Source organism: Haliotis rufescens, unplaced genomic scaffold (genome assembly GCF_023055435.1).
Source record: "Haliotis rufescens isolate VD_foot unplaced genomic scaffold, xgHalRufe1.0.p SCAF_14, whole genome shotgun sequence".
Lineage (NCBI taxonomy): Eukaryota > Metazoa > Mollusca > Gastropoda > Lepetellida > Haliotidae > Haliotis > Haliotis rufescens.
Window position 1 is genome coordinate 17,941,109 of NW_025963824.1, and position 20,492 is coordinate 17,961,600.

Here is a 20,492-nt window from a genome sequence, read left to right on the forward strand (position 1 = left end):
GTATACAATCTAAGGATAGGGTGACACCCTGCTGAAAGTATACAATCTAAGGATAGGGTGACACACCGTGCTGATAGTATACAATCTAAAGATAGGGTGACACACAGTGCTGAAAGTATACAATCTAAGGTTAGGGTGACACCCTGCTGATAGTATACAATCTAAGGATAGGGTGACACCCTGCTGATAGTATACAATCTAAGGATAGGGTGACACACCGTGCTGATAGTATACAATCTAAGGATAGGGTGACACCCTGCTGATAGTATACAATCTAAGGATAGGGTGACACACCGTGCTGATAGTATACAATCTAAGGATAGGGTGACACCCTGCTGATAGTATACAATCTAAGGATAGGGTGACACCCTGCTGATAGTATACAATCTAAGGGTAGGGTGACACACCGTGCTGATAGTATACAATCTAACGAAAGGGTGACACGTCGTGCTGATAGTGAGTGAGTGAGTATGGTTTCATTCCGCTTTTAGCAATATTCCAGCAATATCACGTTGGGGGACACCAGAAATGGGCTTCACACGTTGTACCCATGTCGGGAATCGAACAAGGACATCGGCGTGACGAGCGAAACCTTGAACAACAAGGCTTCCCGACCGCCCCGGTGCTGATAGTATACAATGTAAGGGTAGGTGACACACAGTGCTGACAGTATACAATCTAAGGATAGGGTGACACGCCGTGCTGATAGTATACAATCTAAGAGTAGGGTGACACACCATGCTGATAGTATACAATCTAAGAGTAGGGTGATACACCGTGCTGATAGTATACAATCTAAGAGTAGGGTGACACACCCTGCTGATAGTATACAATCTAAGAGTAGGGTGATACACCGTTCTGACAGTATACAATCTAAGGGTAAGTTGACACACCGTGCTGATAGTATACAATCTAAAGGGAAGTTGACCCACCGTGCTGACAGTATACAATCTAAGGTTAGGGTGATACACCGTGCTGACAGTATACAATCTAAGAGTAGGGTGACACACAGTGCTGACAGTATACAATTATCTAAGAGTAGGGTGACACACCGTGCTGACAGTATACAATCTAAGGTTAGGGTGACACACAGTGCTGATAGTATACAATCTAAGGTTAGGGTGACACACTGTGCTGACAGTATACAATCTAAGGGTAGGGTGACACACAGTGCTGATAGTATACAATCTAACGAAAGGGTGACACACCGTGCTGACAGTATACAATCTAAGGGTAGGGTGACCCACTGTGCTGATAGTATGCAATCTAAGGGTAGGGTGACACACAGTGCTGATAGTATACAATCTAAGGGTAGGGTGACACACCGTGCTGATAGTATACAATCTAAGGGTAGGGTGACACACAGTGCTGACAGTATACAATCTAAGGGTAAGGTGACACACCGTGCTGATAGTATACAATCTAAGGGTAGGGTGACACACAGTGCTGACAGTATACAATCTAAGGGTAAGGTGACACACCGTGCTGATAGTATACAATCTAAGGGTAGGGTGACACACCGTGCTGACAGTATACAATTTAAGGGTAGGGTGACACACCGTGCTGATAGTATACAATCTAAGGGTAGGGTGACACACCGTGCTGATAGTATACAATCTAAGGGTAGGGTGACACGCCGTGCTGACAGTATACAATCTAAGAGTAGGGTGACACACCGTGCTGATAGTATACAATCTAAGGGTAGGGTGACACACAGTGCTGATAGTATACAATCTAAGGGTAGGGTGACACACAGTGCTGATAGCATACAATCTAAGGGTAAGTTGACACATCATGCTGATAGTATACAATCTAAGAGTAGGGTGACACACCGTGCTGATAGCATACAATCTAAGAGTAGGGTAACACACCGTGCTGATAGTATACAATCTAAGAGTAGGGTGACAGACAGTGCTGATAGCATACAATCTAAGGGTAAGTTGACACATCATGCTGATAGTATACAATCTAAGAGTAGGGTGACACACAGTGCTGATAGCATACAATCTAAGGGTAGGGTGACACACCGTGATGATAGTATACAATCTAAGGGTAAGTTGACACATCATGCTGATAGTATACAATCTAAGAGTAGGGTGACACACCGTGCTGATAGCATACAATCTAAGAGTAGGGTGACACACCGTGCTGATAGTATACAATCTAAGGGTAAGTTGACACATCATGCTGATAGTATACAATCTAAGAGTAGGGTGACAGACAGTGCTGATAGCATACAATCTAAGGGTAAGTTGAAACATCATGCTGATAGTATACAATCTAAGGGTAGGGTGACACACCGTGCTGATAGCATACAATCTAAGGGTAAGTTGACACATCATGCTGATAGTATACAATCTAAGAGTAGGGTGACACACCGTGCTGATAGCATACAATCTAAGAGTAGGGTGACACACCGTGCTGATAGTATACAATCTAAGGGTAAGTTGACACATCATGCTGATAGTATACAATCTAAGAGTAGGGTGACAGACAGTGCTGATAGCGTACAATCTAAGGGTAAGTTGACACATCATGCTGATAGTATACAATCTAAGGGTAGGGTGACACACCGTGCTGATAGCATACAATCTAAGGGTAGGGTGACACACCGTGCTGATAGTATACAATCTAAGGGTAGGGTGACACACAGTGCTGATAGCATACAATCTAAGGGTAGGGTGACACACAGTGCTGATAGCATACAATCTAAGGTTAGGGTAATACACCGTGCTGATAGTATACAATCTAAGAGTAGGGTGACACACCGTGCTGACAGTATACAATCTAAGAGTAGGGTGACACACAGTGGTGATAGTATACAATCTAAGGGTAAGTTGACACATCATGCTGATAGTATACAATCTAAGAGTAGGGTGACACCCAGTGCTGATAGTATACAATCTGAGGGTAAGTTGACACATGATGTTGACTGTTTACAATCTAAGAGTAGCGTGACACACCGTGCTGATAGTATACAATCTAAGGGTAAGTTGACACATCATGCTGATAATATACAATCTAAGAGAGGGGTGACACACAGTGCTGATAGTATACAATCTAAGGGTAGGGTGATACACCGAGCTGACAGTATACAATCTAAGAATAGGGTGACACACAGTGCTGATAGTATACAATCTAAGAGTAGGGTGACACACCGTGATGACAGTATACAATCTAAGAGTAGGGTGACACACAGTGGTGATAGTATACAATCTAAGGGTAAGTTGACACATCACGCTGATAGTATACAATCTAAGAGTAGGGTGACACCCAGTGCTGATAGTATACAATCTGAGGGTAAGTTGACACATGATGTTGACTGTTTACAATCTAAGAGTAGCGTGACACACCGTGCTGATAGTATACAATCTAAGGGTAAGTTGACACATCATGCTGATAATATACAATCTAAGAGGGGGGTGACACACAGTGCTGATAGTATACAATCTAAGGGTAGGGTGATACACCGAGCTGACAGTATACAATCTAAGAATAGGGTGACACACAGTGCTGATAGTATACAATCTAAGAGTAGGGTGACACACCGTGCTGACAGTATACAATCTAAGAGTAGGGTGACACACAGTGGTGATAGTATACAATCTAAGGGTAAGTTGACACATCATGCTGATAGTATACAATCTAAAAGAGGGGTGACACACAGTGCTGATAGTATACAATCTAAGGGTAGGGTGATACACCGGTCTGATAGTATACAATCTAAGGGTAGGTTGACACACAGTGCTGATAGTATACAATCTAAGGGTAAGTTGACATACAGTGCTGATAGTTTAGAATCTAAGGGTAGGCTGATACACCGTGCTGATAATATACAATCTAAGAGTAGTGTGACACACCGTGCTTTTATCAGTTATGAAATTATTGCTTTCGTTGCACTTTCTACTTACATTTTAATTGCTGATACCTGTCCATCTTGTCTATGTAGTATGATGCCAAGATAAGTGTATATGTCAACTATCTTTGTATCACATTTTCCGGACGTAATTGAATTAGAATTTAAGGCGGGGCCACTTCCGAAGGCAACAAATTTAGTCTTAGAATTATTTACTATCATTTTCCATTTTGAACTATATTCTTGCAATACAATCAGTGACCATTGTGGATCTCTCCGACCACAGCCACATGAAACAACAGCATCAGGAAATAAAGAGACAATGAGTTGTTCATTTCATTTAGTGCTTTGTAAAGTTGCAAGATGTTTCAATATCCAGGAGCTTTGCAAAGTGTGCATTTCTATTTTCCAATATTTTCCAAAATTCTTTTACTTTTTCACGAAACTGTCTAGACATTTTCTTTTCGTATAATTTCAAATTTTTATTGAAATATTTCTGATACCTTGTAGAACTGAGCTCGGTTAAAATGGTTATATATTTGATGTATTTTTTCTTTGCTTTGTGGTATTTGTTTCTCATAATTAAATTCATGGTTAAACCATGGTTAGTGTTTCTTGTGACTGGTTTGGTTCGTGCAAGTTGGCTGTACTCCGAATGTTGTGCGTGCTGCAATAACAGGCACGTGCCCGATGTAAATCGCTAGCCTGATGATACTGTCTGAATGGGTGTTTTACTCGTGTGCTTATTGTGCTTGTTCAGGGAGAAGACGAAGTTTTTTCTGTGTCTATATTTTGAGGGTATTATTTAGACTTATACCATCACACCGTTTTGGCTTGGCTGTGGATGTGCTGGCGTACTCTGGATGTACTGTGAGTTGTGTGTGTTCATGGCTGTCAGTGCACGTGTTGTTTGAAGGGGATGATGATGTGAAGTGAAGAGGACAGTGGACGTCTGAATATAGAGGTGAGGCATCTAGTGTTTCAAAGTCTCTAAGGAGGGGGAGACACTTTGGGGAAGAGATAACATAATCAAATATACATTTATTGTGACAAGTTGTCCTGCCAACTATTGTACCTTTGGTTACTCTGCCATTGAAAATGAATAGATTTAGATTTTGGCACATTTCTATAACCTTGAAACCAAAATTATAAGCATTATTATTATCCTGTGTGGTTCTCGAGGGACATTAAGTTCGTCCCAAATAGTCTCGGGTATAAATTCATTCTCCATTTCTGCTAGATCCATATGAAGTAATGGTAATGTTATTGTTAGTTGTCCTGACATTGAAATCAGGTTTACACTGTCGCTAGTTGATAAGTAGTGTTGCAGTGACCGTGGTATTTCATTGAAAGCACCATTAAGAACATATTTGGAGCCTTCAGGTGGAACCTAGGCTTTTTTCATATCTTGATCTTGTATTACATAACTCCTTTCGAATATTAACCCATAAAACATGTGTACTATCATCGTTTATCATATATGTATCGTTAATTGCAACTCCAATGCCCTCTGAATTCAATGTTTTTGTTTCTTGAAAACCAATGATTCTACAAGTACTTTTCTATTAGTTCACTAACGTCAGGGTACTGGAGCTGTCACCTCAGCCACATACATTTACACTTAGAAATGAAGATACTGTGATTATTGTGATAATCATTATCAACATCATCCTAATGATCAACACCATTATCATCATCGTCATAATCATTACGCCATTATCATCAGTAAAGCAAATCTGCAGTATTATCATTCACATGATGAAATCCATTTTACTTCTCATTATCATCAACATTTGCATACAAATTCTCAATGGCATTGTAATTACTGATGTCGTCCACAGAGTTAGATACGGTATCATTGTAATTACTGATGTCGTCCACAGAGTTAGACACGGTGTCATTGTAATTACTGATGTCGTCCACAGCGTTAGACACTGTACCATTGTAATAATTGATGTCGTCCACAGAGTTAGACACGGGGTCATTGTAATTACTGATGTCGTCCACAGAGTTAGACACGGTGTCATTGTAATTACTGATGTCGTCCACAGCGTTAGACACTGTACCATTGTAATAATTGATGTCGTCCACAGAGTTAGACACGGGGTCATTGTAATTACTGATGTCGTCCACAGAGTTAGACACGGTGTCATTGTAATTACTGATGTCGTCCACAGCGTTAGACACTGTACCATTGTAATAATTGATGTCGTCCACAGAGTTAGACACGGGGTCATTGTAATTACTGATGTCGTCCACAGAGTAAGACACGGTGTCATTGTAATTACTGATGTCGTCCACAGAGTTAGACACGGTAACATTGAAATTACTGATGTCATCCACAGAGTAAGACACGGTGTCATTGTAATTACTGATGTCGTCCACAGAGTTAGACACGGGGTCATTGTAATAACTGATGTCGTCCACAGAGTAAGACACGGTGTCATTATAATTACTGATGTTGTCCACAGAGTTAGACACGGTAACATTGTAATTACTGATGTCGTCCACAGAGTTAGATACGGTATCATTGTAATTACTGATGTCGTCCACAGAGTTAGACACGGTGTCATTGTAATTACTGATGTCGTCCACAGCGTTAGACACTGTACCATTGTAATAATTGATGTCGTCCACAGAGTTAGACACGGGGTCATTGTAATTACTGATGTCGTCCACAGAGTTAGACACGGTGTCATTGTAATTACTGATGTCGTCCACAGCGTTAGACACTGTACCATTGTAATAATTGATGTCGTCCACAGAGTTAGACACGGGGTCATTGTAATTACTGATGTCGTCCACAGAGTTAGACACGGTGTCATTGTAATTACTGATGTCGTCCACAGCGTTAGACACTGTACCATTGTAATAATTGATGTCGTCCACAGAGTTAGACACGGGGTCATTGTAATTACTGATGTCGTCCACAGAGTAAGACACGGTGTCATTGTAATTACTGATGTCGTCCACAGAGTTAGACACGGTAACATTGAAATTACTGATGTCATCCACAGAGTAAGACACGGTGTCATTGTAATTACTGATGTCGTCCACAGAGTTAGACACGGTGTCATTGTAATTACTGATGTCGTCCACAGAGTAAGACACGGTGTCATTATAATTACTGATGTTGTCCACAGAGTTAGACACGGTTACATTGAAATTACTGATGTCGTCCACAGAGTTAGACACGGTGTCATTGTAATTACTGATGTCGTCCACAGAATTAGACACGGTGCCATTGTAATTACTGATGTCGTCCACAGAGTAAGACACGGTGTCATTGTAATTACTGATGTCGTCCACAGAGTTAGACACGGTATCATTGTAATTACTGATGTCGTCCACAGAGTTAGACACGGTATCATTGTAATTACTGATGTCGTCCACAGAGTTAGACACGGTATCATTGTAATAATTGATGTCGTCCACAGAGTTAGACACAGTATCATTGTAATTACTGATGTCGTCCACAGAGTAGGACACGGTGTCATTGTAATTACTGATGTCGTCCACAGACTTAGACACGGTGTCATTGTAATTACTGATGTCGTCCACAGCGTTAGACACTGTACCATTGTAATAATTGATGTCGTCCACAGAGTTAGACACGGGGTCATTGTAATTACTGATGTCGTCCACAGAGTAAGACACGGTGTCATTGTAATTACTGATGTCGTCCACAGAGTTAGACACGGTAACATTGAAATTACTGATGTCATCCACAGAGTAAGACACGGTGTCATTGTAATTACTGATGTCGTCCACAGAGTTAGACACGGTGTCATTGTGATTACTGATGTCGTCCACAGAGTAAGACACGGTGTCATTATAATTACTGATGTTGTCCACAGAGTTAGACACGGTTACATTGAAATTACTGATGTCGTCCACAGAGTTAGACACGGTGTCATTGTAATTACTGATGTCGTCCACAGAATTAGACACGGTGCCATTGTAATTACTGATGTCGTCCACAGAGTAAGACACGGTGTCATTGTAATTACTGATGTCGTCCACAGAGTTAGACACGGTATCATTGTAATTACTGATGTCGTCCACAGAGTTAGACACGGTATCATTGTAATTACTGATGTCGTCCACAGAGTTAGACACGGTATCATTGTAATAATTGATGTCGTCCACAGAGTTAGACACAGTATCATTGTAATTACTGATGTCGTCCACAGAGTAGGACACGGTGTCATTGTAATTACTGATGTCGTCCACAGACTTAGACACGGTGTCATTGTAATTACTGATGTCGTCCACAGAGTTAGACACCGTATCATTTGCATTCACATAGGTTTTATGGAAATTATCCTTCACAACAGTAAAATGGTTCAATTGTCTTATACCTCATACCTTATACACATTGTCCTTGTTATAAGTTTTATCATACCTGATGTCATCTGCAGGGTTAGAACATTTATCTTCCTTTTTCACATCAGTAGATTAGCGGTATCCTGGCACCCGTCACAAACACATGCAAATGCAAGTCAATTGTACATCTTAAGAAACACTGGAACATACGGTACAAGTCAAAATGGAGACAAGCAAAGTAAAGGAATGTCTGTCACTGATGCGTCAAATTTGGAAATGTCCTCCGCATGTCTGCTATATTAAACTTTTTGAAAGCTTTACTAAGGCCTTTGATGTTGTAACCTTGATTAAACTATTTTTAAGCAAGAGTTGTATGACGCTTTTTTAATCTTTGTAGAAAGAGCATGCTTGATTGTACCTCAAAAGTTGTGAAATGTAAACACCAAAGGCTGGAGCTGCGGGAATACTGCTCGACGTAAAGGGAAAGTTGACTATTAGAAAGTTGAAGTCATCCCTCTTGTCATACAGTCTTGTGGAGAGTGTTTTGTCACTCTGAATCTTTATGCATAGATCTATATATGAAACAGATGAAGCGGTTTCACTGGTCTCCTTACTGTTTAGTTCACTGGGAAGGGAATTGGCTATTTGATAGTTATTAAACGATATCAGATCATCCATATACCATAAGCTTTAATTAAACTTCTTAGAAAACTTTTTTTGCGAATTCGAGCAGAAATTCTGATTGATATGCTTCAAGAACAGATCAACAAGAACGGAGAACAATTGGTGCCCATGGGGATGCATACTTCTTGCCTAAATGTCTTAACCCAAAATTTCACATAGGTGCTGTCAAAGAGGAAGTCGAGAGTTTCAAATATTGTTTTATCAGAAAACTTCAGATTGCATTTGCTTTCATTTTTGACAAATTGTCCTGAACCTCTTAAGATAAATGAAACTATGTCTATGGTCGTTTTGTAACAAAAGCCCCTTGGATCAAGGATCGACGTTTTCCCTTGATTTTGATATGTGGATAGTGGTGTACATGGTCCAGTGGGGTCTCGCCTTTGGAACTCGACTCGCTAACTTGTGTATATTCGCCCAATTAGACGTTAATCACGCTGTGTAAGTCCAACACTTTATTGCGTACCTAATGCCTTAGTGCCTTAACTGTGTGGTGATTGTCTAGTGTTTAATAAATCCTTTAACTTTAGTTGGTTTATCCCGGATCCCTGTCAATGCGCTTTAGTGCCATCTTCCCGAGTCAAGAAATAACTGACTAGTAAAGTAACTCCCTTGCCGCGGGAAGATGCCTCACTGCAATCGGTCTGGCTATTTATTAATTTACATCACAGGAAGGTTTTCACAACGACGATTCGGTTCTTCTGTGGGGGACACGTAGCTATGTAGATATTTGAGAAAACGTCTGTTGAGTCACAGCCTAGCTTCGCAGAAGCTGTAATAACATTCCCGTGCAGATTCTGCGAAAATTTTGCGAAGTAAAATAAAATACTTTTGCGTTGCAGTGTACTTGTTCTGACCTGGAACCTCCACGAGGCTGCAGCATCTGGGTTATGTCCTGCTGTTCAGCGGGCCAGGGTATTAGGATGTCTCTCTAAGCTCGCGGCGATTGTCATTTTTTCATTGAATGGTATTTGTCTGTATATGAACTTTGTAAAATCTGCCAAACACATGATCGCATAACCCTGGTCCTGGTAGTGTTGTGACTCACTTTGCTCAATGAACATACACCTTGTACCACATTCTCCGTAGCCTGTGACATACATTACTAACATAGCATTCCCATCATCAATATCTGTTGTTTGTATTTATGATGTTTATTTACTTGCGACGCCAGCATCCTCTCGTCACTGCAGACGCCCTCGTCCACCGATCAGGACATGCCTCAGTGTGGAACATACATACTCTCCCGGCAGTGATTCGCCTGTTTCCACCATACTTGAATGTGTCTGGGGCGCAGATGTTACATATGTTGTCCTATCTGTGTCACATTCACACTGTTCTCTGTCAGTGATGGTCTCTCTGGTCCCCGAGTGTTGCTCCACTGCGAGCCAGTGTTTGTTGTTTCCACGCAGGCCACACAAGGCCAGGGGGCTGTTGATCATCCTGTCTTTATTTGTCAGGGCTGACGTCGCTACCACATTAATATCATCTCGACGTGTCCTTTCTAAACATCTACCGTGAAACAATTACCGACGGATGTTATAAAACAGGATTACATAAAATATATTTCATGAATATGTCAAAATATATAATTGACACGGTTGTGTTTCTGCTGATCATAAATGTCCGTCTCCAGGTATACTAACATATACATACGTTTTATAGTCGTGCCATGTCACAGCAAGACACATTTACACCTGCGGGAGACATCCCTGTGTCTTGTTGAACCCATGTGTCTACCCTACTTGACATATGAAGGCCGGGGGTGACCCTGGTTTTCCGCAATCATGTCCAGCAATAGGTGTAAACTACACTATACACCCAGCTATATATGTGTATACTAAACTATACACCAAGCATTATTAGTGTAAACTACACTATATATACAGCAATATATTTGTATACTTAACTATACGCCCAGACATATTAGTGTATATTAAACTATACATTCACCAAAATATGTGTATACTAAACTATACATCCAGCAATATATTCGTATACTTAACTTTACATCAAGCTCAAGCATTATATATGTATACTAAACTGTATATTCAGCAGTACACGAGTACACAAGTCTATATGTTCAGACCACTTTTTCAGACACCCTACATGTTAACAGCGCCCTCGGCCTAGTCACCTCGTGACTTAAGTACTATGTGCACCGCCCCCCCCCCCTCGGGACACACACACACACACACCACCACCACCATACGCCACACCCCTTATTCAAAAGCCACTGCTTAACCATACACCTCAGAGATGTTCATAGCTGTCACACTCGCCACAAAACCACGTTTAGTTCTCAAACACATCATCAAAGAAACTCACTCGTCAAAGACGACATATTCATTAATTGAATAAACCTCGATGCGCCCAGGAATAGAGGACTGACGACGTCTATTTAGTAGTGTTTGAATGGCCAGGCGACAGAGACTATCCTGTATTTGAACAACGCCCATCGTAAAAGTATCCCTTCAATAAATGGATGTTGTCTCAGCACTTGGCTGTACTGTTGTACTGGTCAGTCCGCAGATAACGGTACAGGCACTGTACGTGTGACCCCCAACGTACAGCTGACCATGGCTGCTGACCGTCACAACTACATTTTGTAGACTAGTTCCTACAGTGCTACCCCGCTGTGCTGGATGGTAGGGCCCCACTGGGTTCCCCCACAGCAACACAGATCGAGATGTGTTCATGTTAGCATCCCCAGCAATGACTGCCCACAAGCTGGTGTTTCCGGATTAAGGGGGTGTTGACATCAGTCGGCCTGTTCAGCTACATCGTGACCGACATTCTGGGGTAGGAGACCTGGATGTTTTGTTACAGTCAGGAACCAAGCCATGCTTCAAGCACAACAACGGCCTTACAGGACATGACCTGCACACTGTTTCCTTTAAGTATATTACGTCCAAGTATCTTTACACATTTACTGCCCACCACAATCCTAACAAGATCAAATGGTCAGTGCCTCACAGTTCACAGTGATGTAGCTAAGACCAACAAAAGGTTGTGCTTCAGGTACTTGTGTTTCACGGGCGACCAAATTGTTTTTATCACAGTTGGAAACAACCGTCAAGAAACCTTTCGTTATCCCTCGGAAGACAAGGCTGTTTCCGCTTATGTCGGTATTTTGATCTTTAAATTTGAGTAAAATGCAACTCACAACAGTTCTAAACAAGCCATTCGCGTTCTAATAAAATATAAACAAAAACACTCAATCTAAATTGCTTTGTGTCATTCAAACTAACATTGTAACTCCAAATTCCCAATTCAGTTTCAACCCATCAGGACGAGGAGCAATGGTGTTCGAGATTTGGTAAAAAAGGAACATCTCTGTTATCACTCTGTTCACTTAGTAAATTGTGATAGACTGTAATAGGAATGGCTGGGTAATAAAAAAACAATTCGACCTACTTAACCATTGTTTTTTTCATAAGTGATAAGAAATAAAGTTCTTGGGTTTCAAGAAAATATTAAATAAGATTATCACATATTACCATTAGCAAAAACAACATATTCATATATCAAACATTTAAAGGGGTAAAACCATGTTGAATGTGGTATCTATAATCTATTGCAATTATAAGAGATGAATACTAGTATCTTAATTATTCACAAAAATCGAACCACTTGCAGATAACATTTTATGATACAGCAACAGTAATTTAAATCGCGCCCATAGCCATACAGCATAATTTAATGTGTACTGCCCATTTACATCTTTTTTTATCTGCCAAAGAGTTTTACACGTAAATTATCTGTTGTGTATCTTTTGTAACAAATCGCCTTTGGGAAATACCACAACAACAACCACAACAAGAACAACAATAACAACAACACATTTATATTATGCCTGTCGGTGACGATTAATTTAAGACGATCTAAGAGGAACCTAAGCTACATAATCGTATTTTTGAGAAGAAAACAAAACAATTTTGTGTTCTGTAACTTTTTGATGGTTACCGCAGTTAAATCAGACAATATTGAATCTCCACAAGCCCAGGTACAACCTGTTTGTCTGACCAGGGCGCCTGAACGCTCACCAGCTTGTCCAACACCTGGCCGGAAGGTCACGTGACAGCGGCAAGGTGAGAGGTGAGTGGCGCGAATCCAACCGTTAGCAGACGACACATTTCTCTCTCGATGACAACATCAGCCTGAGGGCAGATTGCCATTAACCTGCATTGTTTTCCTGAAGTATAGCTGGTCCGCGTCTGACGCAGACGGCGTGGTCGCTTGTGTAGAGCTTGTAGGTGCTTATGTACATGGTGCGGCCGTGTTTGTGACAGCAGTCCAGGGCAGCATACAAGGAAAGTAGTATTGTTAAAGTACTTTCTGATCGTGCAACCTTCATGTCAATATTGATGGGACGTTGACAAGCAGAGCTGAGAGATTATAGCAGCAGAGCCGAAAGGTATACATTGAATGGTAAGTTTTCTCAGTGATAACTGTATGTAATTTGTTTGTTTACTAGACGAACATGAAAGGCGTGAATGGTAATTCCTTGACTTGTTTGAAGTCCCCACTGACATGTCTCGACGTCCTGCGGTCCACCCGTGCAGGGTGAGAGCCTCACGGTGTTCGCGGTGTCCTGCAGACTGTGTCAGTGATAGACGGAAACCATAAAGGTCCACAATACATGTTACCCCAGTCGAATGTTATGAATGCCCCCTTTGTAATGTATAAATCTAACGGGAAGTAGAAATCAGGTGTGTCCTACACGCCGTGGATGCACCGCGCTCTACACAGGACACGTCTCAGTGCTCTCCACCTATGTATGTATCTTTAATGAATGCATCGCGGTTCTAAGGACAATGTCATTGATTTTGAAAATCATTATCATATCCTTGTACTGACATTCAGTGCACGCACTTACACTTCTTTCCGCTCGAACAAACCCACATGTCACTTCCAACAAGTCCAAATTACATGTGTATACAATCATGCGACATTTCCTCGATCAGGTATCTCGTTATTTCAGGGTTTCCGGGTTTTGCAAGTTTCTTTTCAAAGAATACTTAAATTATTAATTTAAAAGTTTCCTGATTGCATTTATCTAGCACTTGTAGCAGGTGTGAACTTGTACATGTATATATCTGCCAGGAAGCGAGCTGGGCCAGCATGGCTAGATGTGTCCTGTTGTTTACACATCTCTCCATGTAGTTATGGTGATATGACGAAGTTTCGATCACACGTTGGCTCTACTTTCTCCACGTACAAGCAGTGATGAATGATTGGTTTCCACTTGATTCACTTGATTAATGATAGCACTTTGTGTTTGTCCCCGTGTGCTGCACCCGACAAAGACTCGTGTGTAGTCCAGGAGCTCCATATTAACTCGGAGCTTGTGAGCTCACTGCTCGGACCGCCCTTCAATCCGGGCGTGTCAGTTTACCATACCACAGTTTAGTTTTCCTTGTGTATAAAGCATGCAAAACAATATTTAAGTCACTGCTCTGGTTGAAACTGGAGTGTGCGCATGCTTCAAATCCCTATAAACTAATCTTTGTTTCTTTGTAATAGGTGTCTGAGCTTATAAAAGTGTCAGTTCTTCATAGGAAGTAATAACTGTGTGATAGAACAGCATCTGTCAAAGTACTTGTAAGTCAGATTAGAATACGTTCCCACAGCTTACGTTTCACCGCGCACCTTGCACACAGCTGTTCCTGCACTGGTACTGCAACACAGCTACACAAGCATGACTAACACCAGACTTGACTGTAGTTCCAGTATTACAGCTATATAGATTATCTTTCTTCTAAGCAGATTAGCAGCTTACCAGGAGTATGTTTCTTGTGCTACCTGGGGTATTATGTGGTCAAAGGGTCAGTGCGTATTTGGGTCAGTTGACCAATACAATGGCCCATGATTTGATATTGTATGACTAACTTTGGATCAATGATATATCGATTTTTTTCTTGGCATCTTGCCCTACAGAGGGCAAATCGAAGAGTTACGAGTAAATAATGATTCAAAGAATAAACGTCCATACGAGGGCCTAGCATGTATCCGATGTTTGTGTTTCTGACGGGGATAATTTGTCATTCCAGTAGTCAGCAAATCGAATGACAACGTAGCACCCACGTACGTGTTTCACTTGTTGACAGCGAGGTGGGGAATGCCCGCCAATTGACTCAAAACAGTTCGGGTATTGGCAGAGCCATCATGAGCAGCAGGACCTCTGGTAGCTGCACCACCGTAGCAGGTGCGATGCTGGGTGCTTGTCTTGTCATACTGGCAATGATCCTAATCGTGGTATTACACACAACAACGAGGTCTTGATCTCAGTGTTAGGAACCTGGCGGCCTTCCATATCGTCGTCATGCTGTACTGAGGTAGACTCGCACTGTCTGAAATCGGTGGGGAGGACTACAAATAATTTAATGTATAATTATCATTGCATGACATATTATTTGACATAGAAAGGAGGTGTTGAGTGTGTGCACGTGTACTGACCTGATGTGTTGATGGAGAGTATTGCTATACTGGACACAATGCCACTGGTCCCCAAGCCAGCTTGGGTTTGCTCCTTGTTGTAAGTGTTTAAGAGGTCGCCTTCTGCCTTTGGCTTTGGGACTCATGTGTGTGGGTAGCAAGGGTACACATGTCTATTGGGAGTGTTAGTATTGATAACATTTCTGTTTTTGCTCCTACTGTGGGTAATACCTAACATATACTGAAATAGCCACGCAACCCCCCTTGTGCTCAATGAACCGTTAAGGTATAGGTGATCAGGGTTACTGGGTACTAACGAGACCTGCTGCACAGCGACTCAGCTAGGATTAGCACCTGCAGAACCATCACAACAGGAAGTCAAGGTGCTTGACGATGATACATGTTGATACTGTGTAAGACATGATTCTCCCTGACTATTCATAATTGTGCTTCGTAGTTCTCAGCGCCCTGCCGGGAGTTGAACTGTGTCTCATGTCAGACGTAATCTAAACAGACACGGCAATACTGAACAGGGGGAGGGAGCCGCTTGAAGGAACGAGCCTAAGGAAATACAGCTATAATCTGATTTACTCACAACTGGAAGTTTCTATTGTGACTTGTGACTAATATGTTGTTTCTGCATGTTTCAACCTTTAGGCCAGTAGCCACATTGTAAGTGACAAATGAGATTCAAACTGCCATGTAAGTGATGTCTCTGCAATGTGCTGTACTGGTGTAAACTTGCTGTCAAATTTCTCTTCAAATCTTTGGGCGGTCGGGTAGCCTAGTGGTTCGAATCCCGACATGGATGCAATGAATGAAGCCCATTTCTGGCGTTCCCCGCCGTGATATTGCTGGAGTATTGCTAAAAGCGGGGTAAACAAAAGTCGGCAGACTTGAACCAATTGGGGTATTAATCTAACTTTGTGCAGCCAGAGGTGAGGGGAAATGGGGTTTAACGTCGAGTCCAAGATTATTGCACTTACATCGCGACGTGCATGCACGTGCATGTATTTGTATGGACTGGTGCCGATTTTATAGTGCTAGCCCACTGAGATACCATGCCGCGGTTTAACATGAATAGACTCAGACACAGTATACTGATTCCGAGCCGACCAGTCTTTGTTTTAGCCCCTTAATTCCGAGCGCCAAGCGGGGTATCAAGTATCATCTTTTAACGTCTTATGGTATGACGCGGCGGTTGTGAAGAAAGAAATTGTAAATTTACCAGACAGACTCACATCAGTAAAGGTATTTATCTGACTATGTACAGCAACACTTGTCATATACATTTAACGGATGAAAATATGAGCACATTTGGAGAATAGTGCTACGTGTTTGCCCATGTATATAAAACACCAGTGGTGACAGTTGCTGGATCTCTGAACATATATGCAGTGGCGGCCATCGTCTTGAGTACATGACGTTTGTCTGCAACGTGTGCCTAGTCACAAATGGATTAAATGGATTAAACTCTCCACGACTCGTTCCCGCAGCGCCCCTGTTTGAGCAGAGATGGGGGATGTAGCCGGGAGGTGGCTGACCAAACATGGTCACATTCGTGTTGACATTTTGTTTCAAACTAGTCTCAAAAGTCTCCATTTTTTCCAGAAGGTTAGGGTTGAGGACCTGTGGTTTTCAACATAACAGCAATTAGTCACGTCAGCCGTTTGAAGTCTCCCGGTATCCCAGGGAGTTGTCGTCCACTGATATCCAGTCCCTTATTTCACCTACGTAGCTGAATGTTTGGGTGATGTACGGTAACTGGCAATGGGGCGGGGCTACCTAAGTGTAACTATACCATTAACATAGTAGCATGCTTAATATAAAGGGTGGTGCTTCGTTGTATTTCGAATAACGTAACAGTAACGTAACGCGCGCGCTTGTGTGTGTGTGTGTGCGTGCGTGCGTGTGTGTGCGTGCGTGTGTATGTGTGTGTGTGTGTGTGGTTTGGATGGCAGGGGTAGGGAAGATCAGATGTTCCGAGGAATGAGACAAGATGCGTATAGCGCTCGCTGTTGTGAATCCTGTGTTTTATATCCTGTTACTGTATGTAGCTTCACTTCCGAGACACCCGGGAGGCAAAAAGCGTTTCTTGTTTTTAGGTTGGCGTTGAAAATACGGCCTTTGGGGCGTTGTCAAACAGGAGAATATTAAATTCTCCGCTTTCAGCCATGGTGTTTGAAACAATAGGGATGTATTCAGGGCGGTGGGTGTTTTAGATATGAATTATGCTAATCTCCGCCGCCAGGAGTCGTGACAGTAATCACTGTGCCCAGGAAGTGATACATAAGCATCCACGACACACCTCTTGCAAGGGCTTCACTGCCCTGTGTTGTATCCCAGTTGAAACCCGCCCATCATATATATACAAACAGATACAAACTGAGACCTTTGGGAAGAATTCCTCAATGTAAAATCTCAAGGTTGTCATATTATCTGATATCTTAGATGTCGTTATATTTCATTTTCTTGTTGACATTTTCCTTACTTTCCACATTTGCATTGTAGTCATTGGAACAATGCCAAGTATTCCAATGTTTCGGATTTAAGCTATACACGTGCCATATGCAAGGGAAGTTCGCCAGAAACTATATGCCCCCGCCCAGTATATCCATGGCACAGTGAATATCCATCTGATATTGACCTTGGTTGTATGGTGTCAGGACCAAGTGAAGATTTAAAGACGGCGATTATGTGTGTTCTGAAATAACATAAGCATAAGACGCAGTCTGGCGAAGGTTTATTCGTCCAATCCAGATTGAAGATTTGTTAAATCACATGCTTGTTCTCTACCAGTGGTATAACGCTGTTTAAGTAGGCATTGATCTTAGCTTTGTAGAATGCTTGATCCCGTGAACGATGTGACTTGATTGCACGCATATAGACTTGGCAACAATTTGTCGCGGTATGTCAAGGCGAACGACATGCAAGACCCTTGGCGCAGGTAACAAACTTAGATCTGGACAGGTCGTGATTGCTCAAGCTTAAATGGTCAAACAGTTGTGAACTCTCCATGAGCTCGGTAGCTCCGCTTTTCATCTCATTCTGTTTTGGTCATGTGCTTGCCTTACGGTAGCACGTGTGTCGTAAATGTGACGCTCCGATTTGCGGTAATTGGCCGCAGCAGACGATTTCCGCTGGGAAATTGTTCAGGGAATGGCATAATATCAACTCACCCCGAGCTAAATGCCACACTGAATATCATTGTTCAAGTTTGGGACTTAATCGTCCACCGTTGTCATTGAGATCGGAGGTTCCTACAAGGGAAAGGTGGGTGCTGTTGGAGGCATGTGTATGTTGGTGTGAAAGATGGTTATGACAGCATGCTTCATGCATTGCGGCCTTGGCAACATTGTAGCAATCAGCAATGTAAGCAGATTCCTGGAAGATATACAGTCATAATTTATGACTGCTTGCTATCCTGTTGATTGCTGTCCCATTGATTGCATGTGTTATTACAGTTCAGATAAGGGAATGCTCAACAAAATAATGGTACAGTCACAATGTGTCCGTGCTATCGTTATCGCATATGTGGCGTTTATGGCTGTTTCGTAGTGATAGGGAGATAGATGACCGCTGAGAATCCAGCTTTGATTATTTTCTTGCTTTACAAATGTTGTGCCTTAACACCAGTTACTCAACTCGCGCTTCGTCAGTATACTAGTGATTATGAATGGCTTGAAAATGGCTAATATCAATAAACAAGGATAAGGTGCAAACATTTCACTTTCCATAGCGAACCTATTTTACTCTGCGCAATGCTATGACAATATACTAACGGGCGTCGTTGTTTGCGAGATACCTATCTACCCTGCAGCATGTTTCACTCGTATCGCCGATGGCGTCTAAAACTAAAGGCACCCCCTCGGGTCCTGTTTTTTTAACAAAAGACCGTATATATTGGAAACGCAGATTATTATCAGTTTATCTTGCTGGTATAGTATATATGAAACACGTGACCGTTGTGGTAACGTAGAACAACATTGACTCTTTGAAGTAAATAGTATTATACATCAAGAACGCCGGGAAGCACGGCTCATTCCGAGGGTAGAGTCAGGGTGAGTCACTCGACCATGAGGGTATATCCCCTAACCTGTTATGATGTTGTTAATTGTTGATGATTTGAAGAAGGAATTATTAGTTTCATTTAACCAAGATTAATTCTTGACACTCAGTAGACTTACGTCTTTTCGTCTAAATGTATTTATGTCGTCTATGATACAAGTACGCGTGAGTGCGTGGGTGTGGGGTGTGTTGAGATTCTGTGGTTGTAGTGACTGGCTCGTATTACAGTCTGGTAGAGACTGGCTTGTTCCATGACAACACTAGGTACATCGTTTCAGAGACTGGCTTGTTCCATGACAACACTAGATACATCGTTTCAGAGACTGGCTTGTTCCATGACAACACTAGATACATCGTTACAGAGACATGCTAGTGCCATGACAACACTAGATTCATCGTTACAGAGACTGGCTAGTTCCATGGCAACACTAGATACATCGTTACAGAGAGAGGCTAGTTCCATGACAACACTAGATACATCGTTACAAAGACAGGCTAGTTCCATGACAACACTAGATTCATCGTTACAGAGACTGGCTAGTTCCATGGCAACACTAGATACATCGTTACAGAGAGAGGCTAGTTCCATGACAACACTAGATACATCGTTACAAAGACAGGCTAGTTCCATGGCAACACTAGATACATCGTTACAGAGACAGGCTAGTTCCATGGCAACACTAGATACATCGTTACAGAGACAGGCTAGTTCCATGACAACACTAGATTCATCGTTACAGAGACAGGCTAGTTCCATGACAACACTAGATACATCGTTACAAAGACTGGCTTGTTCTATGACAACACTAGATTCATCGTTACAGAGACAGGCTAGTTCCATGGCAACACTAGATACATCGTTACAGAGACAGGCTAGTTCCATGGCAACACTAGATACATCGTTACAGAGACAGGCTAGTTCCATGGCAACACTAGATACATCGTTACAGAGACATGCTAGTGCCATGACAACACTAGATACATCGTTACAGAGACTGGCTAGTTCCATGACTACACTAGATACATCGTTACAGAGACTGGCTAGTTCCATGACTACACTAGATACATCGTTACAGAGACAGGCTAGTTCCATGACAACACTAGATACATCGTTACAGAGACT

The 20,492-nt window shown here is 42.0% G+C and overlaps 2 protein-coding genes across 4 annotated transcripts in view; one reads left to right on the forward strand and one right to left on the reverse strand.

The window, feature by feature from the left end:
* Positions 1-5,626: 5,626 nt before the first annotated feature.
* LOC125379209 (probable serine/threonine-protein kinase clkA) lies at positions 5,627-10,305 on the reverse strand. Its single transcript, XM_048395440.1, has 2 exons — positions 10,168-10,305; positions 5,627-8,182 (listed from the first exon to the last, which is right to left on the reverse strand). The coding sequence occupies exons 1-2, from the start codon at positions 10,303-10,305 to the stop codon at positions 5,627-5,629; spliced, it is 2,694 nt and encodes an 897-aa protein (XP_048251397.1).
* A 2,666-nt stretch (positions 10,306-12,971) lies between these two features.
* Positions 12,972-20,492, forward strand: part of LOC124124495 — a 45,000-nt gene continuing 37,479 nt past the window's right edge. The window contains exon 1 of one of the 3 annotated variants that reach the window (XM_046487680.1): positions 12,972-13,280. The gene's annotated coding sequence lies outside the window, so the exon portion shown is untranslated. Of the gene's footprint in view, positions 13,295-18,476; positions 18,575-20,492 lie in introns of those variants that run through there. The other 2 variants (XM_046487678.1, XM_046487679.2) reach the window with 2 other exon arrangements.

Excerpts from the sequence above, each read along its gene's own strand:
- LOC125379209 (XM_048395440.1), bottom strand. The coding sequence starts at position 10,305 with ATGATCAACAGCCCCCTGGCCTTGTGTGGCCTGCGTGGAAACAACAAA. Across the intron at positions 8,183-10,167 it reads ACACAGATAGGACAACATAT|GATAATTTCCATAAAACCTA; the intron begins GTAACATCTGCG and ends ACTGTTGTGAAG.